The sequence below is a fragment of the Dreissena polymorpha genome, chromosome 2 (assembly GCF_020536995.1).
Source record: "Dreissena polymorpha isolate Duluth1 chromosome 2, UMN_Dpol_1.0, whole genome shotgun sequence".
NCBI lineage: Eukaryota > Metazoa > Mollusca > Bivalvia > Myida > Dreissenidae > Dreissena > Dreissena polymorpha.
The window spans coordinates 104,647,733-104,673,416 of record NC_068356.1 but is presented as its reverse complement, the minus strand read 5'-3'; the positions used below and the strand labels follow the sequence as shown (position 1 = coordinate 104,673,416).

Below are 25,684 nucleotides of genomic sequence, written 5' to 3'. Positions count from 1 at the left end.
TCTACAACTAAATTGGTTATAAATACCGTCAGGGCCACAAGCTTTACCCAAAGACAGATTCATAAAAACGTCCTTTACTTCGATAGCGGTTATTACTCTAGACAAAAGTGACAGTTGATTTTAAATGGGTGCAAATTTCGGTAGAACGTGACCAAACTCATCTATATATGTCTGTTGAGCGAAGAAGTCATTAAGTACTTCTGCTTTTGAAGCCTAGCTAACGTTCCAATCCTATAAACTTTAGATGCTTGTTACGTATGTTGTTAAACACATTCTGGAATAAATATGTTTAAACCAAGGCAGGAATTTTTCCAGCTATGCTGGTTCCATTCAAATCTCGGAGGTTGTTTGAGAGCATGGAACGACAACTCGATCTGTGTGGAGATTGAAAAACTACCGTATGAAAAAAAAAACGACCACAAGTTTAATCAGTTACTCAAAGTTATAACTCGTTACTCGTTATTCATATAGAAAAAAATGCGATGCATTTTTGATGAACGAGCATAGTTATATGCATACGATGAACTCCCGAAAACATTTCATCATCAACGAATGAATTATATCTTGCTTCAAAAAAAACTGTATAACTTCCATTTGGTTGTTGATCGCGGCAATATACGGGTCCGATATTAGCTTAATGAATGATGGCGTTGTAGGGTATCATCGGGTCACCACATATGATGAGTGGTCCTTAAGTTCTTTCTGATGTAAGCGTTGTTTGCTTATTCAAGCAGTGCTGCTATGTAAGCATTCTTCAAAAGATCATCGAACACTTTCAACAGATCATCGGGAAGGTTCACACCCAGATACATTGATACGAATGGCAGTTCTCGGCTGCTTCCTTTTTAGAAATACAAGTTTGGCTATTTTCGAATATTACATATTTAATAACTATTTTTGTCATCGCTTTTTGTTTTGAATAACAATGCTAGTATGTAAATTTTAGTTTGCGCGTGTGGTCTATATGACTTATTCTGCTTCGCATTCACCGTCTCGTCCCAAAGCGGGGCCACAAATTGTAATCATGTTTTTGTTTCATGAGTTATGAATCTCGCTTTTTACAGGCAATTTATCACTTGCTTAAACGACTTATGGATAGATCTATAACGATTGCAAAAATTTCTCCCCCACTTTTGGCGTTCTTGAAGTCGGTTCTGACTAGTCTGGATTACTTGCCCCTTTGTATACAAAGATATTTGGTTACAATAGAAGCTGGGAACCAGACTAAGTTCTAAATTGATGTGTTTTCCATTCTGTCCGATTTGACTTCCTTTCTGTTTTTGTTGACATTGGACGTTGACACAGACCGGAAGTCAACAATTGAAACCTTACTAGTGTCTTTTTCTCGTGGAGTCTAGAATGGATCCTTTTATTTTGCTATATAGGATACCACTAAAGTTGGCCGTAAAAAGGCGGCCTCACCGCAAAGTAGTCGTATTTCCAAGATGTCTGTCAAGTCTGTCAAAGAATGCTGAAGGGAACGAATTTTTCTCGACGGTCCAGAATGGGCTAAAGATTAAATAAAATTATAAGAGTGAAGCGAATTGTCGTCAATTGAATTGGAACTAAAAACTGTTGCGAAAATTCAGGTAGGCTAAAAATAAAAAGTCGTTTAAAAGCTGATGAATCTTTCTATTATAAATGTTTTCATGTCATTTTAAATACATAATATTGATGAATCAAAGCAACACAAATTGGTTATAAAATGTAATAAATTAAAGATTCAGGCACAGGGATGCCTTGTGGTCAAAGTTCTTTGCTGAAGGCCTGTATGTTAAAAGGTAAAGCTATGTTTTGCACGGTCACACGCGTACCCCATACATGCCATACATCTCGGCGGGACAGTCCCGCTTTTGGGCCCTTTGTCCCGCCGTCCCGCCATGAGACGATTTGTCCCGACATTCATAAAAAAACGATGTAAGGTGTATAGGTTCCCAATAAAATTCGCTATTCAAGCTCTGTTTCGCTAACACTTAACACCGCTAATCCCTTTATTGCCCTCCAATTAACAATACGATTCTACTTATCGTGTGTACCAGTGTTGTTTATGACACCTTATCAGCGATTTATCGGCTAATTATTGATTTCATCAGGCATTCACACCATGGTGGTCTTCAAGATAGTGGTCGCTTATTGCTATCGATAGTTTTATTATAATGAAATAAATGTTGAAAATGTGTTTATTTTGTATTTGTTTGAAACGGTTTACAAAACAATTGTTTTGTAAAATTAACGCTACGTCATAAATGAGTCTTTTACATTCAATGTTTAGTTCCAATATAGCGGGATATTCCGAATGTGCAATATACCAAAATCGCAACAAACAGTCCAATAAGTGATACCCATCCTGTCTAGTGTAATTGTAATAAAAACAACGAGCTGCTATGCATGACAGTTTGACCCTACTCCAATTAAGCTAAAAACAATGAGGTGCTATGCATGACAGTTTGACCCTACTCCAATTAAACCGCGGCAATTGACAAGTAACAAACTGCGCATGGACACATGCTTAAAAAAACATCGCAACAAACAGTAAAAGAGTTACCCATCTTGTCTTGTGTTATTGTAATAAAAACAACGTGTTGTTATTCATGACAGTTTGACACTACCCCAATACAGTGCCTGACAATTCACAATTCAGTTTAATCTGTGTATATAGGAAGAAAACAAAATACGGAAATGTGTACGGCCGCGCATTCCGTGTGTAACTGATGTCACTGTTCGGTAGATAGTGTACTGTAACCCGTACTTTCAGTCAACTGGATAGCCTCCCCTGCGTTAATGTTTGCCATTGAAATTAATATAATGAGTATTGTTGTCGTAATGTTCTAGATTTTGTACTCTTAAACAGATGAATATTATCTTCGTTGTTTGCTATTATCTAATTTAATAAAACTGTTATTGTTATGTTTAAGATTTCATGCTTCATATCAGATGTTTTATGTCTTGAATAAAAGTATCAAGAGTTTTTGTTAGTACTATACTGACTATAGTAAATGTGGAATGATAGATCGTTTTAGGTGTCCTGCTTTTTGGTCAAATGTCCCGACAATTTTTTATGGAATGTCCCGCTTTGGACCTAAAAAATTATGGCATGTATGGCGTACCCCCATTTTGGCATTTGTGAATATATTAAAACAGAGTGACTGAGTCTGCAGTTAATTACTTATAGCCACACAACTTATTTGACATAGTAAATTTAATTATAAATAAGATACATATTTTATCTATGCAAATTATAATATATATGGTGGTTACAAGGTAGAAATCCATTTTGTTTGTGGTTAAAAACTTCAAAATAATCGCATTTGTCAAAATGGACGTATACAATTTACATATAGAGCAGTTCATTGTTATTGTTTTGATTTTTGCACATGCGCAATGCACTGGTAGGCAAAAGCATGGGTTATAGTAGCGCAAAACATATGGATAACGACACTTGTTTAGTAAATGAATCGGAAAGAAGGTCCGAAAAAACAACACCTAAATAATATTTCAAAAATATAATATTTAGTGCAAAAAGAATTTATTAATACATTTATTTGCATCTTAAAACAATGCGTCATAAGTATCAAAGTAAAGATTGTCTGAAGACTGAAAGACCGGCAATTTGACACAACAAAGAGCTCTATAATGTATTAGCGGTATTATTTTTTGCATAAAAGCTTCAATAAATTACAATAATAATACATCTAATTATAAAATAATAATTATCAATGGCATCAGTACGCTAGTGTGATAAAAATGAGTGATAGAAAGTGTAAGGGGTGCTTTGAAAATGTACTTCAAAGCCCTATTATAAGCAAAGTGCATGACGGTATTTACATGTTATTTTAATTTTGATGGGTTTTGTACAGAGAATGACACTATTGAGGAAAATTAACATACAGCTGAAAAACACAACTTTACATGATGCGAATTGAACTGTGTATTCATGTATATTGAAAACTTGTTACTAGTAGTATGCGTGACACATATTTAACATTTTAACACACATATATCTATATACATATTGTTTTATTATTATTTTTTGAAAACATTATTTACCCCCGTTGGTGTTAAGCGTAATTTCTTGTTTTTATGATGTCGTTCGTGCATTGCTGTAACATTAAATCATCATACAGAATCATTCAGAATGACGTGGTTTTAATTAACTGATACCCGCTAAATACGTTAAATGTTTTCTACGTAAATTATATACTTATTGAATACTTTATTTTTTATAAATGAAACGGGCTAATATCTTTACTGCTTACAATTTCTGATAATCCATATTGGACATGACTTTTAATTTGTACAATATGTAACATATCTAATTTAAGCAACTGTTAAGTATTTCAGCGGTAAATAATTTAACCAAATGACTGCTTAATACTACCAGAAAGAGAAGACATGGTGGTATCCTCAAATGTGTTGAATGCCCAGACTGTCATCTGCCACCCAGTGTGGTTTACACCATGTTGTTAGTGAAGTCTTCACAATCTTTGATAAAAACGCGATAATCGGTTTATGCAGAACTTAAACACAGTAATACAAAGGCTTACATGATTTTAAGATTGATGCAAACAATGAAATGAAAAATATTGCATTTAATTTAATTAAATGTTTATTTAATGTGTCAACGTGTTAGTTTTCCCAGACAAATACCATTTTAGTTAATTTTTATAGGTTGTTTATTTGGAATTGATCTATTTATTGCTTGTTTTCAATCTGTGTTTCAGTAAAGTAGAACAACTTGTTGGCATGTTAAAAAATAAAATCGTGTAAATATGAACGATCACGCTCTATTTCTTCCAATTGATTGTGTCTTTCTTTTGCCTACCAATGTAGTCCGGATGTAAACATGCAGGTGCAGGTGACGTCACACGTGAACTGGTCTATAGAAATCCTACTTTCTGTTTTAAAAGCAGTATCGTTTGAAAATTAATAAATTACTTGCTAACTAGGCTATAGATTTAATGACAATTTTGCACACTTTAAAATTGCATCTATATGTATTGATTAACATGTATTTCATTTCAAGGTGTGCTTTAAAGCCACACATCTTGAAATGAAATACATGGCATAGTAAATTTAAGTATAAATAAGAAACATATTTTATCTATGCCAATTAGAATATAACAGCAATTTTCCTCCTTCTTTATAAAGTACCGGTAAACGGCACTTTCCCAATTACGAAAAAAATACAAATTTCCCAATTGCTGTCCTTAAATTCCCAATTAAAGGTAAAAAAAAAAAAAAAAATTTTTTTTTTTTTTTTTTTTAAGCAACATTTTCTTAGTTTCCCTTTGCAGATCTATAGCTTGAACCTAGGTTTATATAATATTGAAAACTTGAAAACACTTGGTTATTATCAATTTTAAAGTATTTGGGAGCAAAAAATCAAATACACCAATTTCCCAATTTGAGGTTTTCACAACTCGATTTTTCCCAATTTTGAGGTTTCACGACTCGATTTTTCCCAATTGGACCGGTACGGGTACTTTTCCCAATTGGACAGGGAAAATCGCTGAATATATCAGGTGGTAACAAGGTAGAAATCCGTCTCTTTTGCGCTTTGAAACTTAACAATAATCGCGTTTGTCGAAAATGGACGTATACGTCTAGAAATCCTACTTTCGGTTTTAAAAGCGGTACCGGTTGAAAAATAATAAATTACTTGTTAACTAGGCTTTAGATTTAATTTTATCTATCTCAATAAGAATATATCTATTGGTTACAAAGTAGAAATCCGTCTTTTTTGCCCTTTAAAACTAAAAAATAATCGTGTTTGACGAAACGGACGTACACGTAAAGAAATTCTACTTTCGGTTTTAAAATTAAACAGAATAAAAATTTACTTGCTAACAAGGCTATAGATTGAAGAAAAAATTTTGCACACTTTTAAATTGCATCTATATGTATTGATCAACATGTGCTAAATTTCAAGGTGTGTGGCTTTAAATGAAATCATACTTCAGTAGGGTGATAAGAAAAAAAACAGTATCTTGGTGACCGCTTTCAGTCAATATTCCAGTGACGTTGTGAAAGATGTGTTGTTAACACCAAAAATTTGGAAATTTAGAGTTAAAATAATAGATTAATATGAACTGTTATCAGATAAGGTATCATAGTTGATTCGGCCCAAAATGTATACATTGGCAGTAGGTCTACTAGCCTTAAATCTACAAGTATTTTCCCTGTATTGAATTGATCTATTCAGTTAATAATACTGTTACTGCAGATTCACGAACTCTGATAAAAACAAATACTAAATTAAAACCACCTGTGGAACTCAGAGTGGAACTCAGATGTACTGAAATTTAATAAAATAATGAAATATATGAATTGTTGTGATAGGCAGCATGTGCATATCATTTATTATAACTTTTGGTAATCTAACATTAATTTATGAATTTGAAAATAAGTAAAAAAAGACAAGAGACTGCAAATATAAGTTAATTGCAATTAATGACTTGTACATTATTCTTGATAAATAGATTGATCATCATCTGGAGTAGTTTAAGAAATACTGTTAATGATCTATTATGAGATATTGTTAATGGTAATTTTCTGTGGTGGTGTGTTAACATCTTTAACTGAAATAACTGATATCATTTTCTTTTGAAACACTAAGAGATCCATGATAAAACTTTCATGGAATGTTCCGTGCTCAGGTGTTGAACTGTTCTTTTTTCAAAGCGAAAGCATTGCATATCATTCATTAGTTATGTTAGCAAGTCAACCAGAGTGATAACAGCAAAAAATCGTCTCTGAAACAAAGTGACTTATAGCTTATATATTTAGCTTAAAACATCATCTTGTTATCCACTGTGGTGTCTGTAAATGTTATTTTAATCATATACATGTATTATCTTACCTGAAACAACGTTGGTGCTCAGAAATCTTAATTAGCAGCCAATTGTTTTGATTTTAACCAAAATAAACAAACAGTGACAATTGAAAACATTTTCAATGAAACCACAAGGCCAAGAGATGTAGATTAATAAGCAGTATCATGTTTAATTAAAATATCCTTCAAAATTGCTCCACACTTTCATGTATGTTGAACAGGTTTGAACAGATTTGACCTTTCCATTGTATTTTATTCATGTGACACCATGTATGTTAAAGAGCCCCTTTGTTTGTTTGTTTTTTAAAGTGATGCAACTTAGTAATGGATTTTCTGGTTTTAATTTGCAGATTGTTGAGCAAGGCGTTCATGCCAGAAGGTTTACATCCAATATTGCCCAGGGGGACAGTAATTAGAACAATTTCTTTAAGTTTGTGTGGACACAGAGGCTTGAATGAAGAAATCAAAGAGTGGACATGCAAATAAAATATTGCAACAGACCATGGACGGATAAAGAGAAAAATCTACTATTGTGATTGAAAGTTGAAAATAAACAGCAAATAAACTTCAAATAGAAATTTAAACATACAAGAAGTAGGACCTTGACCATGCCTCAACAACATCATGAACAAGAAGTCAAACATGCAATATTAATTCACATGCTTGTAGCTAATAGCACATGAGCATTAGCAAGTGAAGGAGAGAAACAATAACTAATGACCATAAAATTCTATATTGATACTTATCAAAATTGGATCCATTCTGAACAACTTCAAGAGTCTAGCCAGCTCTATTGATACTTAAAAATTGGATCCATTCTGGAAATTGTAAGAGTCTAGCCAGCTCTATTGATACTAACCAAAATTGGATCCATTCTGGAGAATTTCAAGTGTGTAGCCAGCTCTATTGATATTGACCAAAACTCGATCCATTCTGGACATTTGCAAGAGTGTATCCAGTCCTGTTGAAATTGACCGAGTTTTGATCCATTCTGGACATTTTCAAGAGTGAAGCCAGCTCTATTGTTACTTACTAAAATTGGATCAATTGTGGACACTTTCAAGACTCTAGCTAGCTCTATTTATACTTACCAAAATTTGATCCATTCGGGACAATTTTAAGAGTCAAGCCAGCTGTATTGGTACTCACCAAAATTGGATCCATTCTTGACAACTTCAAGACTCTAACTAGCTCTCTTGATACTTACCAAAATTTGATCTATTCTATACAAATTCAAGAGTCTAGCCAGCTCTATTGATACTTACCAAAATTGGATCCATTCTGGACAATTTCAAGAGTCAAGCCAGCTCTCTTGATACTTACCAAAATTTGATCTATTCTATACAAATTCAAGAGTCTAGCCAGCTCTATTGATACTTACCAAAATTGGATCCATTCTGGACAATTTCAAGAGTCAAGCCAGCTCTCTTGATACTTACCAAAATTGGATCCATTCTGGACAATTTCAAGAGTCTAGCCAGCTCTATTGATAATTACCAAAATTGGATCCATTCTTAACAATTTCAAGAGTCTAGCCAGCTCTATTGATACTTACCAAAATTGGATCCATTTTGGACAATTTCAAGAGTATAGCCTGCTCTATTGATACTGACCAAAATTTGATCCATTCTGGACAATTTCAAGAGTATAGCCAGATCTATTGATACTTACAAAAATTGGATCCATTCTGGACAATTTCAAGAGTCTAGCCAGCTCTATTGATACTTTCCAAAATTGGATCCATTCTGGACAATTTCAAGAGTCTAGCCAGCTCTATTGATACTGACCGAAACTGGATCCATTCTGGAAATTTGCAAGAGTGTATCCAGTCCTGTTGAAATTGACCGAATTTGGATCCATTCTGGACATTTTCAAGAGTGTACCCAGCACTATTGTTACTTGCCAAAATTGGATCCATTCTATAAAATTTCAAGAGTCTAGCCTGCACTATTGATACTTAACAAAATTGGATCCAATCTGGACATTTTCAAGCGTTTAGCCAGCCTTGTTGATACTGACCGAATTTGGATTCATTCTGTACATTGTCAAAATATTTTTGATTGATCATATAATGTCCCAGGGATGAAAATAAGCCACACCTTTTTGCTTTTTATTAAAGGGGCCTTTTCAAGTTTTTGTAAATTGTCAAAATTGTTTCAGATTTTTATGTCGCCCACCACTATAGTGGTTTATAAAATTATAAATCGTTGCAATGCAAAACGATTGAATAATATGGAAAGTTCTGTTGTCGTTGTTATATTTTGTGAAACTACGAGAATTGCTTATATAAAGTATAAAATACCTTCCACATTGTATGACCACAAGTGACCGAGTGGTCAAAGCAGTAGACTTTTACTCCAGTACTCCAGTTGTCAGTGGTTCTATCCCTGTTGAGGGTTCAACCAAGAGTTGATTTTCAATTTGTGTCTAGTTATACACTGGGGACCATGGCGTTTTCCTTATATGCATGTTATAAAAACTATTATTATCCTATGACCTAAACAACAAAGATAAGGAGCCTGCAATTGAGGTTGCATCTGAATATTGTATGGTATTTGTTTGAACGACACAGGCCCTCTGGGACCTATTTAAAAAAACATTATTGATCCATTTTTTATCTTTAACAACTTTTATAATTTTTCTCAGTACATACTCCGGTTTGACTTGAAACATACAAACTAGTGAAAATAATAAGTACTGCCATAATTACCATGGCAATGTGTTGTTGTTTTTTGGTTAAAGGCCAATGTGCAGACTTACTACTAAATGATCAGAGAAAAATTGCTCCTGAGATTTAATTTCTTTTGTATACCCAAAACACAACAATTTAAATAAATTAATATATTCTTACTAGAATACTTCACTTTTACCTATACCAGCAATTTAAAATTACTGCGTACACTTTCAACCATAGTAGATAATGTTTACAAGGACTGGAGTGTTAAAGTGAGTGGAAAAATTAGTAAGATCATGACCTACAGCTGTATATATGCCTGAAAACAGCTGTTCAATCTGCTGAGGGTTGACCTATAATTTAGTAAGATGTAAACAGATATTAGAATCATGTACAGAGAAATTTAGCACAGTTATTCAACTTAGAAGTTTAAAATTAACTACACACCATAATTGCAATACAAATTTATATATTTAAATAATAAAATAACGAAAAAAAAAACAGCCTTTATTTAATAATTAAGATAAATATCACTATATACGGTTCTGATTATTTGAAAGTTATTTACAAACCTCTCTGTATCAGATAGTATTAATATTTAATACTAGTGATTAACAGGGTAAAAAATTATACACAAGAGGAACATACACAAAATAATATTCATCAGGTTTACATGAAACTCATTGTCAATATGGAAAATATAAACCTATATTGGAGCAAATCTTGGCAGATGGAGTTTAATGTTAACAAGAAATATCTTTAAAAAAGATATACAGCGTTGATTGTGGTCGATGTTTATGAACGATCAAAAGTTATCTCTATGAGGTAAAAAGTAGCGGATGCCTTTTTTCTGCGCAGTTCTTAGCTACATCATAAGCAAATCAATTACAGGGTGTTGCGCCAGATTTCGTGTCTTATTTTGCTTTATGTGATATTATTACTCAGATATCTATATTTACAGAATAGAAAAACACAAGAAACATGAAAATAAACGAGTGCATATAGGTCAGCCGGCAATACTCGAATCTTATTTAATTGCATAATTATAGTATAGTGAATTATTGTGCTCATGCTTAATAAACTGGTCTAAATGGATAAAAATTTCTAATTAATTTTATCAAAATTGGTCCTTATCATGCAAATGTTGAAACCATATTAAAAATCGATGATTGACATACCACAATAATATCGCCGAATATCTTTATTTAGTATCTTTCTGATCAAAACAGACTTCAAGTGCACAAAGTTTACGAGACGGCGTTTATATAAAGATTTGTGCAACTGACCGCAAACTGACCTTGATACCTTGCGGATTAGAATGCAATGCATTACAGTCACTACGGTATTGTCAGTAAGACCGGTGTTGAATGATCGCAACCCCTTCTGCGAACTCCGGTGATGAACTGTATATAAACTCTGACTTTCACAAATGGCCGCGAATTGACCCGAAACCTCGCGGGTTGAAATGCAATGCAAGTAAGTTCTAAATATGACAACATAGCCTTTAGTATAAACGCTTTTGCGCTGGTAATTCTCTGAAAATAAAAGGTGAACGCACAAACTGTATTTATGTCGAAAATTGATTGTAAAACTGTTCTATCTATTGAGCCTTTTCATTAGAGATAAAATTGTTTCATGCAGTAAAACAGTGTTACAAAGACGCGGATATGTTTCCAATGTTCTGGTGTTATACTCAAATCAGCCAATGGAATAAATGAAGTGTATTCATTCGTACCTAGCCGCGGGAAATTTTATTTTAGTATTATTGGAGACTTACAAAGGTCAAGTCAGGGTGAAAAGCTGGCTTAATACAGCTTACGCCGAAAAAATGCGCCATCATGAATATCTCCAACTCCACTAAGAAAAGACTACAATACTATGAATAACGAAACCCTCGAAAATCTTTAACATCACCCTTACTTAGGAGTCGATCTTTGTGATAATCTGAAATTAAACACTCGTATCGATAACGCTACCAAGAAAGCTTCACAAACTCTGGGATTCATCAAACGCAACTTGAATAAATGCCCACAACCAGTAAAAGAAATGGCATTTGAATACATTTTTAACCAGGTTTTCCGAAGGAAAAAACTGGTTATTAGATTGGCGAATGCGGGCGGGCTGGCTGGCTGGCTGGCTGGCTGGCGGGCGGGCGGAACAAGCTTGTCCGGGCCATAACTATGTCGTTCATTGTCATATTTTAAAATCATTTGGCACATTTGTTCACCATCATTGGACGGTGTGTCGCGCGAAATAATTACGTCGATATCTCCAAGGTCAAGGTCACACTTTGAGTTCAAAGGTCAAAATTGGCAATAAATGAGCTTGTCTGGGCCATAACTATGTCATTCATTGTGAGATTTTACAATTATTTGGCACATTTGTTCACCATCATGGGACGGTGTGTCGCACGAAAGAATCACGTCAATATCTCCAATGTCAAGGTCACCACAACTTAAAATAGATTTATTTTGAAACAAACTTACAAAGGGGGTTAATTTTGTTTGTTCATCTCAAAAGTTCAGTTTGAGTTGTCTCCCTTAATCAGATTTTTTTTTCACAATGAAAACCTGGTTTTGTGACAATTTTGTCCCTTGTAATTAATATAAAACGGATACCCAACAAAATCTAACAATTGACACATGCTACAGATAACACAGTCGACAAAACATAGAGATAAAACCCATGTTGCTCCAGTATGATTGCTAGCCCATTTATATTGGATAATATTTATGCCCCCCTTCGAAGAAGAGGGGGTATATTGCTTTGCTCATGTCGGTCGGTCGGTCGGTAGGTCGGTCGGTCGGTCCGTCCACCAGGTGGTTGTCGTATGATAACTCAAGAACGCTTGGGGCTAGGATCATGAAACTTCATAGGTGCATTGATCATGACTCGCAGATGACCCCTATTGATTTTGAGGTCACTAGGTCAAAGGTCAAGGTCATGGTGACCCGAAATAGTAAAATGGTTTCCGGATGATAACTCAAGAACGCATACGCTTAGGATCATGAAACTTCATGGGTAGATTGATCATGACTCGCAGATGACCCCTATTGATTTTGAGGTCACTAGGTCAAAGGTCAAGGTCACGGTGACCCAAAATAGTAAAATGGTTTCCGGATGATAACTCAATAACGCATACACCTACTAGGATCATGAAACTTCATGGGTAGATTGATCATGACTTGCAGATGACCCCTATTGTTTTTGAGGTCACTAGGTCAAAGGGTAAGGTCACGGTGACCTGAAATAGTAAAATGGTTTTCGGATGCTAACTCAAGAACGCATACGCCTAGGATCATGAAACTTCATAGGTAGATTGATCATGACTCGCAGATGACCCCTATTGATTTTGAGGTCACAAGGTCAAAGGTCAAGGTCACAGTGACCCGAAAAAGTAAAATGATTTTCGGATGATGACTCAAGAACGCTTTTGCCTAGGATCATGACACTTCATAGGTACATTGATCGTGACTCGCAGATGACCCCTATTGATTTTCAGGTCACTAGGTCAAAGGTCAAGGTCACAGTGACAAAAATCGTACTCACACAATGGCTGCCACTACAATGGACAGCCCATATGGGGGGCATGCATGTTTTACAAACAGCCCTTGTTATTTTGAAATTTCATACCGGCTGGTAATAAGTTTCAGTTTGGATAAAGTGGCTCGGAAATCGCCCATTATCAAAAGTATTAGTTTAATTAATCGCAGTCACGACCATGGAATAAATAGTGGTTGAAACGCTATTACTGTTGACCGTATTAATCAAAAATAGAAATAATGGATCGAACATCATTTCGTAAAATCAGGATTTGAATGTCATCCTAGCAATCAGTAGGGCTTTTCCGCCAAAACGGCTCAAAAGCTAAACCCAGTTCATGCTTAATTGTATTCAAATTAATTATGATTATGTTAAGCAATTAGGTAGTTTATTTACTTTAAACATTATCATCACATTTCAGCCAAATTAAACAAAAAGGAAAATAGCCATTTAATTTCCACTCAAATAACTATTTAAAAACACATATTTTTGTTGAAAGATGTTACATCCTATAAACACTATAAAGCTGCATAGTAACTATAACTATATATATATATTATATAACTCATACATGTGATAATAAACACATTGATACTACAATGTTCCTGTAATGGTTTTTATATATACATGTACTCGTTAATTAGCGAAAACTGTGAAGGGCTTATCAGCGCAGTGTATTGCTGAAATCGTCTAGAATGGATACAAATTCGGTAAGTATCGATAGAGCTGGCTATACTCTTGAAATTGTCTAGAATGGATCCCATTTTGGTAAGTATCAATGGAGCTGGCTAACTCTTGAAAACGTCTAGATTGATTCAATTTTAGTAAGTATCAATAGAGCTAGCTAGACTCTTGAAATCATCTAGAATGGATCAAATTTTGGTAAGTATCAATAGAGCTGGCTAGACTCTTGAAATTGTCTAGAATGGATCCCATTTTGGTAAGTATCAATGGAGCTGGCTAACTCTTGAAAACGTCTAGAATGGATTCAATTTAAGTAAGTATCAATAGAGCTAGCTAGACTCTTGAAATTGTCTAGAATGGATCAAATTTTGGTAAGTATCAATAGAGCTGGCTAGATTCTTGAAATTGTCTAGAATGGATCAAATTTTGGTAAGTATCAATAGAGCTGGCTAGACTCTTGAAATAGTCTAGAATGGATCCCATTTTGGTAAGTATCAATGGAGCTGGCTATACTCTTGAACTCGTCTAGAATGGATCTAATTTTGGTAAGTATAAATAGAGCTGGCAAGACTCTTGAAATCGTCTAGAATGGATCTAATTTTGGTAAGTATAAATAGAGCTGGCTAACTCTTGAAATCGTCTTGAATGTACAATTTCGGTTATTATCAATAAAGCAGGTTAACTATTGAAATCGTCTAGACTGGATCAAATTTTGGTAAGCATCAACAGAGCTGGCTAGACTCTTGAAATCGTATAGAATGGATCAAAATTCGGTAAGTATCAATAGAGCTGGTTAACTATTGAAATCGTCTAGACGGGATCAAATTTTGGTAAGCATCAAGAGAGCTGGCTAGACTCTTGAAATCTTCTAGAATGGATCCAAATTCGGTAAGTATCAATAGAGCTGGCTATACTCTTGAAATCGTCTAGAATGGATCCCATTTTAGTACGTACACAATAGAGCTGGCTAGACTCTTGAAATCGTCTAGAATGGATCAAATTTTGGTAAGTATCAATAGAGCTGGCTAGACTCTTGAAATTTTATAGAATGGATCCAATTTTGGTAAGTATCAATAGAGCTGGCTAGACTCTTGAAATTGTCTAGAATGGATTCCATTTTGGTAAGTATCAATAGAGCTGGCTATACTCATGAAATCGTCTCGAATGGATCCAATTTTGGTAAGTATAAATAGAGCTGGCTAGACTCTTGAAATCGTCTAGAATGGATCCAATTTCGGTAAGTATAAATAGAGCTGGCTCAACTCTTGAAATCGTCTAGAATGGATCCCAAATTCGGTAAGTATCAATAGAGCTGGCTATACTATTGAAATCGTCTAGAATGGATCCCATTTTGGTAAGTATCAATGGAGCTGGCTATACTCTTGAAATCGTATAGAGTGGATCTAATTTTGGTAAGTATAAATAGAGCTGGCTAGACTCTTAAAATCGTCTAGAATGGATCTAATTTTGGTAAGTATAAATAGAGCTGGCTAACTCTTGAAATCGTCTTGAATGTACAATTTCGGTTATTATCAATAGAGCAGGTTAACTATTGAAATCGTCTAGACTGGATCAAATTTTGGTAAGCATCAACAGAGCTGGCTAGACTCTTGAAATCGTATAGAATTGATCCAAATTCGGTAAGTATCAATAGAGCTGGTTAACTATTGAAATCGTCTAGATGGGATCAAATTTTGGTAAGCATCAAGAGAGCTGGCTAGACTCTTGAAATCTTCTAGAATGGATTCAAATTCGGTGAAAGATCTGGCTTTACTCTTGAAATCGTCTAGAATGGATCCCATTTTGGTAAGTATCAATGGAGTGGCTAACTCTTGAAAACGTCTAGAATGGATTCAATTTTATTAAGAATCAATAGAGCTGGCTAGACTCTTGAAATCGTCTTAAATGGATCAAATTTTGGTAAGTATCAATAGAGCTGGCTAGACTCTTGAAATTGTCTAGAATGGATCCAATTTTGGTAAGTATCAATAGAGCTGGCTAGACTTTTGAAATTGTCTAGAATGGATCCCATTTTGGTAAGTATCAATAAAGCTGGCTATACTCTTGAAATCGTCTAGAATGGATCTAATTTTGGTAAGTATAAATAGAGCTGGCTAGACTCTTGAAATCGTCTAGAATGGATCCAATTTCGGTAAGTATAAATAGAGCTGGCTCGACTCTTGAAATCATCTAGAATGGATCCCAAATTCGGTAAGTATCAAGAGAGCTGGCTATACTCTTGAAATAGTCTAGAATGGATCCCATTTTGGTAAGTATCAATGGAGCTGGCTAACTCTTGAAAGCGTCTAGAATGAATCCCAATTTTGGTAAGTATCAATAGAGCTGGCTAGACTCTTGAAATCGTCTAGAATGGATCCAATTTCGGTAAGTATAAATAGAGCTGGCTCGACTCTTGAAATCATCTAGAATGGATCCCAAATTCGGTAAGTATCAATAGAGCTGGCTATACTCTTGAAATCGTCTTGAATGGATCCCATTTTGGTAAGTATCAATGGAGCTGGCTAACTCTTGAAAACGTCTAGAATGGATCCCAATTTTAGTAAGTATCAATAGAGCTGGCTAGACTCTTGAAATCGTCTAGAATGGATCCAATTTCGGTAAGTATCAATAGAACTAGACTCTTGAAATTGTCGTATGGATTCCATTTTGGCAAGTATCAATAGAGCTGGCTAAATCTTGAAATCGTCTAGAATGGATACAATTTCGGTAAGTATCAATATAGCTGGTTAACTATTGAAATCATGTAGAATTGATCCAATTTTGGTAAGCATCAAGAGAGCTGACTAGACTCTTGAAATCGTCTAGAACGGATCCAATTTCGGTATCAATAGAGATGGCTAGACTCTATCAAAAGAGCTGGCTAGACTCTTGATTTTTTTTGTCTAGAATGGATCCAAATTTGGTACGTATCAATACAGCTGGCTAGATTCTTGAAATCGTCTAGAATGGATACAATTTTGTTTTGATGAGCGGTACTTCGGTTGAAAAGACAGATTTTACTGGTAGCCATTGTGCATACATGCCATAATTTTGCAGACCTATTCCGGGACATTGAGTTAAATTGTCCGGGACTTTTGCCGATTTTCCGGGACATGTATAAAATGTAGCGATATTTATAGACATATGCATTTTTGGTACGTTTTTTTTTGTTTCGCATCGTTATTTGCAAAAGTTCGAAATTCTATCCGAAATACACTTGTTCTATTAACGTCAAATTAAACATTACTACTTCCGTTACTAGATACAAGCCACGTGTTTTCAGTGAAAGCGTTCTAAACATAGATGGTGACGTCACTGCGTTATTGTTATTAAGACCGGTGTGTAACGCGTAGTTGTTGATACGCCTTTATTCATTTATAAAATTTATATAATAAAAAATACAACAATACAGTACCGTTAGATCGTCAACTCAAATCAATTCACAATACATACAACCAATCACAATAACATTTTTATATGCTTACTTTTTTACTCAACTTCTTTGTCGGTTAAACGTGCGAACATAAACTGCTTTTAATTTTTTCACTCAGCGATGTTGGACTTCAGATGTGTGAACAACTATCCTTTGCCCTAACGCAGTGGGAAATAATGACATAGTAGATTAAAGTAAATTAACAATCACATTAAACAATGCCGCCTTTTCGGTTTGACCGCGAACGTGAGACAATCGATTTGATAACAGGACCCCTGTTAATTGATCGATTTTGACACGTAGCGTAGTCTGCCTATTCGGGTAGGCATTGTCATGGAGACGCTGCAGATATACACAGATTCGAGGTGCAGTTAAGCCTAAGATAAGGTACATGTATATATGGATTGTGTAAATTCCGGGACATTTGACAGATTTCCGGGACAGCGGGACAAGTTCTTCATTTCCGGGACTGTCCCGGACAATCCGGGACGTATGGCATGTATGCATTGTGCATATCAACAGTTTTATTGATACTTTGACACCCTTTAATCTAAATTTGGTCTTTATCAACAGCGATTTTCTTTTCAAATAATTTATTAAACAAAAAAACATTGTCGTAAACGATGCTGCAAATATATAGATTTGGTATCCATTGTAGCAATTTATTTAGGATCCAATATAGACACGACCGTCTTTTCTTTACACAATTCTTGTTTTTAGTGATATAAAGTATTTAATATTGATTTTTTTTTCGTTATAATAACATCAGCAAAAACACACCAAAAGATCAGATGTTATTATTAGATGTTAAGATTAGTTAAACAAATTCCAGGCAATCCAGGTATTGGGGAAATTCCGATTTGTAATAGAAACGAAAATTGAATTCTCGCTGATCTCACTTCTCAGTCCCCTCTGCGATTACATGGGAAAATCTTTGAGTAAGAACAAGAAGTCTCAAAAGACCTGTATTCGTGTTGCCCAGGTAAAGTAACACAGAACATTTATAATGTCTTAACCAGATTTTGAATTAATAGTAAATACTTATTTTAATTTTAACCACACAAAGTCGACATATTTCCATGTATGAAGTTACAAACTACAGTTTAATACGATTTCCAGTCGTTACACCCCCTGGACGTTACACCCCTAGTCATTACACCCTCTAAGCCTGGACATTACACCCACCAAGATGTAAACATAATTGATTAGGTAACTAAGGTGTGATCACACCTACCATGGGGCACACTTCACTTGAATAATGATGTTTCTGCTTTAATGTGTGTCCAATGGGGGTCTGTCCAAGTGTTTTTTATTGTTTGTTTGTCTGTATGTCTGTCTTATTTATGTGCAGTGTTAATTAGGAAATAACAAATTTTTGGTGTGAAAAACATTGTTCTTTGATCTTTTCAAATAATTTGTTAATTATCAAAGTGTAATAATAACACCTAAAATTAAAGGAGTTTGTTCACACCATTATTATTAAAATTCATTTGAAGATATTATTCTGGTGAAATAAAAATTAATGTTTTAAATGATGGCTGCTCAATTAAATAATTTGAGCAACCATTAATCTCATCAGTGTCATCTTACATGACAAATCCAATTAGTGGTTCATAAGTTGATTACACCTTTCTAATCAATATCTTGGTGGGTGTAATGTCCAGGCTTAGAGGGTGTAATGACCAGGGGTGTAACGTCCAGGGGGTGTAATGACTGGACACCTTTAATACATATGTCCCCAATGCTTGGCAGTTGGATATAGCATATTCTCAACAAAGTGTGCATGTGAATATTGGATTACTTCATTCACCTGTTAGAGGTTAAAAATTAAAAATCAGCCTTAAATTTAAAACAAGGTTCACAGCTAGAAGGATAAACAAACATTTTCTTCAGAAGCACATAGAGTAGGAATCTGTAGTGTTTAATCTAAAATGTAAAAGAGGCATACCTTATATTTATAAAGGCATTTTGTGACTAGTAAGTTTGATAAAAAGGGCACATGAGATTACATTTTTTGCCTGTCAGTACAGTGACAAGCATATAAAAGTTCCTGTCCTAGGCTTTGAACAGTGGACTTCCATCAGCAAAACCATATGCTCAACCACTACACCGCACAGTCTTTCGAAATAATTTGGAAGTTTGAACACACTGTCGGTATATACGTTTTACATAATAAAAGCCAATTCATGGGCTGGCCAGTAATTACACACTCTTTTAACAGTACCATTTTCACCAATTTGGAATGTGGAAGGTTCTTGTTGAGTCATGGGTTCTTTTTGAGTCATGGTTATAGAGATCGAATGATATCACATGATAAAAAATTCCTACATGATGCAGTTCTTTACAGAAATAAGTTTTGACACAGTCATCAGTGTTGTGCTGATCAAAACTGTGACAAAAACAGGTCAATATTGTAATGCATCAGATCTACATACATTATTATTAAATGCTGCCTCTTTTATGTATTGGTAGTGTTCCTTTATTTATGAGTATTTTCCAAACTACATTGGCTGTTGAAAAAACTGACAAGAAATTTACCTCACCTGCAATGTCAGTTAAAAGGCTATTTATAGTATTAAAATCTTGAAATTGAAATAGCCAATAAGAATCTACAGCTCAATAAGGACCTATTTTAAAGATGGCAGTTTGACACTTTCAAGTATCAAATTAATTGATTATTAATGGTAATGTAACGACTCGCCCCCTTAACGACTCGCCCCATAACGACTCGCCCCATGTTTTATAACGATTCGCCCCACCTATATACCAACCCTCTCTATCAAAATAAAATGTAATATTATATATGGTTATATAAATGAAATCATTTCATAATATGAATTTAAGGTTCGGCATAGTTTGATAACCTTTGGGATTCGGTTTAACACCATTGTCAGCCCTATATTTAACTAAAATATATTCATTACTGAAATTCTAGACACACTGTTAAGATTGCTGTACTCATCATTAAGATAGAACGTATGTGGATAAAGCATAAACATATGGCATTGTCCATAACTTACAAAAAAGAATGAATATGAAGTTCTGTACACGACATGTCTAAAGAATGAATATCTAAAATTAATTTATTATTGGTGCGGTGCTTCTATGAAAAATCTTATTGCATATTATAAATATGTGTATCAAAAAATTCTTAAATATTCAATTTGTAGCAGGGGAAACAACAATCGGGATCATGTAACGTCAATACTGATTAAACATATACTAACAGTCAAATTAAAATGCTAGTATTAAGTTATATTTGATGTATTTTTATACAAGTATATACAGTAACACCGGGCTTCCCCTGGCTCAAAAAATTTTCTTTAGCCAAATTCGCCTTGTTTTGGCAAAATTCGTCTATTTTGGGCTATTTTTAAGTTTTAATGAAGAAAAAGTTGTAGCCAAGTAGAATTTTCTTTAGCAAAATAGGTCAATATGTAGCCATTGGCTAATTTGGCGAATGGCAGAGTAAGCCCTGTAACCAATATTACCATATAGCATTAATTTTGTGATAATTAAGGACTATTTAATATAGTCACATTTGTTTCATGCCATATTTTCCTTTATATTAATAAAAAGAAGCAAAGTCTTAGAGCATACCTACAATTAAAGATTCACTGGTTTAATTACTCAATAATAAAGGGATTATGGTATAAAAGAGACCGATGAATTAACAACATAATTGACGCGTACATTACTGCTGGCGGGTGATGGCAATCAACAAAACACTTGTCATAACCGCGAAAGCGTGATTACCTTGCTTCGTGGTAAAGATATTTTCAAATATACGGGTATTGAAATTAAAAAAAGGTCTTTGCCGAAATTTCATTTTTGCCGAAAATATTAGGGCGGCGACCGCCGCCCCAGCTCCAGCTCCACTGAATGTTCAAGCTTTTTGCTTTTTTTGACGGTTGTTTCGCAGATTGTAACGCAATTATTTCACACAGACAGTTTTACTTTTAAATCATGACATTCCTGACTATCAAACTGCCGACTTGTTTCAATATCATTTACCGGGGTAATTTGGTTTCGAGTTTAGAGAAGTTCGTTCCCATAATGCACATTCTGGCTTCAACACGGGTTACGTTTTTGGAAATTTTGCCGACATCACTTTCAATTTGGTCAAGCTTCACCAATTTACATTCAATAGATTCAAGTTTATGTAAAATAGTCAGAAAATTACTGTCATTGGCGGCTGAGGGATGTGAGGCCACCGGTGAACCGGAAGTGCTTAGTGGAATAGGAGAGGCAACTCCGTAACCCGGTACGATACCTTGCTGATGGTGTTGAACAACGTATTGTAGATGGGGTGGAAAGTAAGGGCCTGCTGCTTGATACACCGGTGTAGATGGCACTTCCGGGACACTTGATAGCTGCGTAGGTGACTGATTGGAAGCGCGGCTGCATTTGTCGGGTTGATCACTTATAGAGCCTGGAGACGCTTCGTCCTTGGTCCTCTTTTTGTTATTGGGTGCATTATTTGCACTCTGTTGGCTGACATTGTGGAAAATATCACAACGACGCAGTTAATATACTCCGATAAAAGTTATTGTTGTTTTGAACAGGTATACACAGGTAGATAGGTAAACACATTGATTGATCAATAACAGTCACCAAAATCCACGAACACGTATAGTTTACTAGTAACATTGACCCATAACGAGACAAAAAAAGTCGCAAAGACACAAAGGAGACACGAGAAAATCACAACTTTGTCAATCAATTATCCTTTTTTGGAGAATTCGAGAGATATCCTTCGTTAGTAGATTTCGCAATCCACACACAGACTAAGACAATTTATTTTGAACTCGTAATTATACCGTAAAAATACGCAAAAATATTCAAATTTTTGTAGAGCTCACAAATGTGCGGCCATCTTCATCTCACGCATGCGCACATTTCCACCTGCTAAGAGGTGATGTATAAAGTATTGTACCTAGCATTGTACCAAGCAAGTCATGCAAGCATGTTTTTCATTTGTCACAAACCAATAAACTGTTTGCAAAGGAAAATCCTTCTTTATATATATATATATTTATGTTACCATTAACTGTATTACAGATGGGTGCAGGCGTAGTTAAACTTGAGCATGAAGGTGGAAGAACAAGTGTCCATATCAACCCTGCTGCAGCAGCTGAAAGCATTTTTAATCCACCCAAATGTCAGGACTGTGGGGCATTGATTCCAATATTTGTGAAACAGGTTGCATTCTAAGTAGACAGTATTTTTAAAATCATACAATTTATAAGCAAGAATCATCTCTGATTATTACATGTGTAATGTTTGGTATGTAACCTTTTATATTTAGCCTCTTATTAGTTTCATCAAATCAGGATACATGGGATCAAAACTGGTTACACCATATAGCAAAATGACTTTAATTTTTTATGCCCCTGGTAGGGTGGTATATAGGAGTTGCAGTGTCTGTCTGGCATTTTGTTTCTTAACTCTTGCATTTTGGGCGTGGGAGTTAATCTTCGTGACTTACTGATCAAGTTTGATTTTAGTTCTGCTCTATTGATTTTTTATGAAATTATGGGGGTTAGACTTTGCAATTTTCTTAAAAAGAACACTTACAATGTAATGGTAACTTGATTTTTTTCCAAAATGCTTTCTGACACACTGCTGAAACCACAAAGCTCAATTGATGAATATATGATATGTAACATTCTAGTGTGGTTTTTGGCCTTTCTGTCTCCAAACTTTAACCTTGTTTAAACTTTTACAATAATAACTTTTGCAATATTGAAGATAGCATCTTGATATTTGGCATGCATGTGTATCTCATGGAGCTTCACATTTTGAGTGGTGAAAGGTCAAGGTCATCCTTCAAAGTCAAAGGTCAAATATATGGCTTCAAAGCGGCGTCCAAATTTTAACATTGGTCATAATTTTTGCAATATTGAAGACAGCAACTTGATATTTGGCATGCATGTGTATCTCGTGGAGCTGCTCATTTTGAGCGGTGAATGGTTAAGGTCATCCTTCAAGGTCAAACGTCAAATATATGGCTTCAAAGCGGCGCAATAGGGGGCAATGTGTTACTGACAAACACATCACTTGTTGATAATAACATTTGTAAAGTTTAAGATTTAGCATAAAAGATTGTATGCAGTTTACTATATAGATTTGTTATTAACCGGTGATGAAAGTGTTTTATATCAAGTCTAAAATCAATTGGAAAAAATCTGCTCATATCAGACATGCTCAAATTAATTTAAAATAAATCCTTATATGTTAGTAGCATCATTTCATGTTAAATAATAAATTAACAATTGACATTTTCCCTTACAGGCTCATTGCAAAGACTGTGGTAGGATGTTTTGCTCAAATTGTGCTACACGTTCTGGTCTGGATTCCCAGTGTAAAAAATGTTACATATTAGTGAATGGGAAATTCACTCGTGCACAGCTCATGATGTGGAAAGTCAAAGATCTGAAAGCCTTGCTCCATAAGCAAAACATCAACACTGCCACATGCAGCGAAAAGACAGAGTTGATTGATCTCATCTTTTCGTACTATGGCAACACACCAAATGGATATGCAGTAAGTGCATTTTCAAAACCATTCATTTAAATGCAGGCTAGGCATCATAGTGTGATAATTTGAAGGATGTTTATTTAGCTCACATGTTTAATTCACATGGATAGCTTATGGGACCCCCTTTTGCCCATTTTGCATTTTCATACGTCAGTCTTTCAGCAACTTTGTATTGAAGATCGACATCTCCTAGGGACTGGACAGATTTTATTAAAACATAATAGGCATGATCTTTGAGTGGCGGAAAGCTGCCAAAATCGTTTCAGCCTGCTGCATATACAGGTCAACAGAGCTTAAAGTAGATTTAATAAGTGAACCTTACACAAACATGCTCTCTGTAACTGCAATCTTCAGGGGTTTAATATTTGGTGTGTAACAACGTACTGGGGCCCTCCTCAAGTTCATTGAAATCTTGCTCCTATGGAAAAAACTTGTCACACCCCATGGGTAACATTATTTCTTTTACTTTTACTTTTATAGGCAATAACTTGAATAAAATATTATTTTGTCAAATTGCAAAGGTCAGGGCTTTAGTATTTGTAACAGCGTAAAGTGGTAGTCTTCTAAGTCTAAGTTTGTAAAATGCATTCCCTGGGGGTCAAAACTGGCCATGCTTTCAGGCTTTCTTTATTTACATAGAGTTAAAAGTATGTAACTTTAAAAAAACTGAATCTACAAGTTTTAAGTGTGTTTTATTATTTGGTGTGAAACATCATATTTCGGGCTGTTCACATTATTACCCTGCGTTCAACATTGGCCCTGACTTGGGTGTGGTGTGCAATGTATTTATATAGCATAATAACCCAAATAACTTCCCTGAAACCATAAAGAACACAGATTGATATTTGAGCTGAGACATCAGGTTTTCCTTTACAAATTTGCCAATCGGGTTGAAACTTGCCATGCTGCATTACAGAAGTGAGCAATGTTTGGGCCCTTATGTTTCTTACTAAGAGACTAACCATTTTTTTTGGTATAACAGCTTGAAGCCTGAGACATAACCAAATAATACTTTCTTTCAATAAGTAAATTTATGGTAGAGTTTTATTGCTGTTATGTTTATTGTGTACATTGTAACTAACAGAAATATTGCAAGATCACCATTGTGATATATAAGCCAAAAGATATTGAAGTAGCATAGTTAACTGTACACATTAAATCCTAGTTAAATTATTATATTATATGTTATATATATATGCATATGTTATATATATAACATATAATATAATAATTTAATTAGGATTTTATAATCTGACAAATGCTATGCATAAAATCCAATTGAAAAATATTAATAAATCGTTAAAAAGTACTCTGGTTAAAAATGCTAGAAACAACTGTTGTATGCATAATAAATTGATGTAGATTAACCAGACATTTAATACATATGAGTATAACATTTAATACGTATGAGTATTTGCAGTGTTTATGAACAGATTAACGTGATTTCCCTTATTAAAAAAGAGCTGTGCCTATGATTTCAACTCTATTTGAACTGATTATAGTAATTAATCATTTTAACCAGGTTTTCTGAAGGAAAAAACTGGTTATTAGATTGGCGAATGTCGGCGGGCGGGCTGGCAGGCGCGCGGGCGTAACAAGCTTGTCCGGGTCATAACTATTTTGTTCATTGTGAGATTTTAAAATCACTCGGCACATTTGTTTACCATCATTGGACGGTGTGTCGTAGGAAAGAATTATGTCGATATCTCCAAGGTCAAGGTCACACTTTGAGTTCAAAGGTCAAAAATGGCCATAAATGAGCTTGTCCGGGCCATAACTATGTTGTTCATGGTGAGATTTTAAAATCATTTGTCGGGGGAAAGAATTTCTTCGATATCTCCAAGGCCAAGGTCACACTTTGAGTTGAAAACCTGGTTTTGTGACAATTTTGTCCCTTGTTATGTCTTCACATACTACAAACATTGAATTTATGAAATACTGCTGTCACAGAAACAATACAAACTGTAATTGTAGTGTG

General features: G+C 34.7%; 3 protein-coding genes and 1 long non-coding RNA gene across 9 annotated transcripts in view; 3 read left to right on the top strand and 1 right to left on the bottom strand.

Annotated features, from left to right (window-relative positions):
• Positions 1 to 25,684, top strand: part of LOC127868355 (vacuolar protein sorting-associated protein 29) — a 198,177-nt gene that overhangs the window by 34,351 nt on the left and 138,142 nt on the right. The gene's annotated exons all lie outside the window — the stretch shown is intronic.
• Positions 1 to 25,684, bottom strand: part of LOC127868350 (ketohexokinase-like) — a 192,927-nt gene that overhangs the window by 38,825 nt on the left and 128,418 nt on the right. The gene's annotated exons all lie outside the window — the stretch shown is intronic.
• On the top strand, positions 1,347 to 9,075 carry LOC127868361 (uncharacterized). Its single transcript, XR_008044090.1, has 2 exons — positions 1,347 to 1,589; positions 7,183 to 9,075. It is a non-coding gene; the product is annotated as an uncharacterized LOC127868361 (long non-coding RNA).
• Positions 17,880 to 25,684, top strand: part of LOC127868348 (E3 ubiquitin-protein ligase RNF34-like) — a 179,967-nt gene continuing 172,162 nt past the window's right edge. The window contains exons 1-3 of one of the 2 annotated variants that reach the window (XM_052410034.1): positions 17,912 to 18,148; positions 22,228 to 22,368; positions 23,461 to 23,712. In XM_052410034.1, coding sequence (XP_052265994.1) covers positions 18,089 to 18,148; positions 22,228 to 22,368; positions 23,461 to 23,712 — 453 coding nt within the window. In that variant the 5' untranslated portion in view covers positions 17,912 to 18,088. Of the gene's footprint in view, positions 18,149 to 22,227; positions 22,369 to 23,460; positions 23,713 to 25,684 lie in introns of both variants that reach the window. The other variant, XM_052410037.1, reaches the window with a different exon arrangement.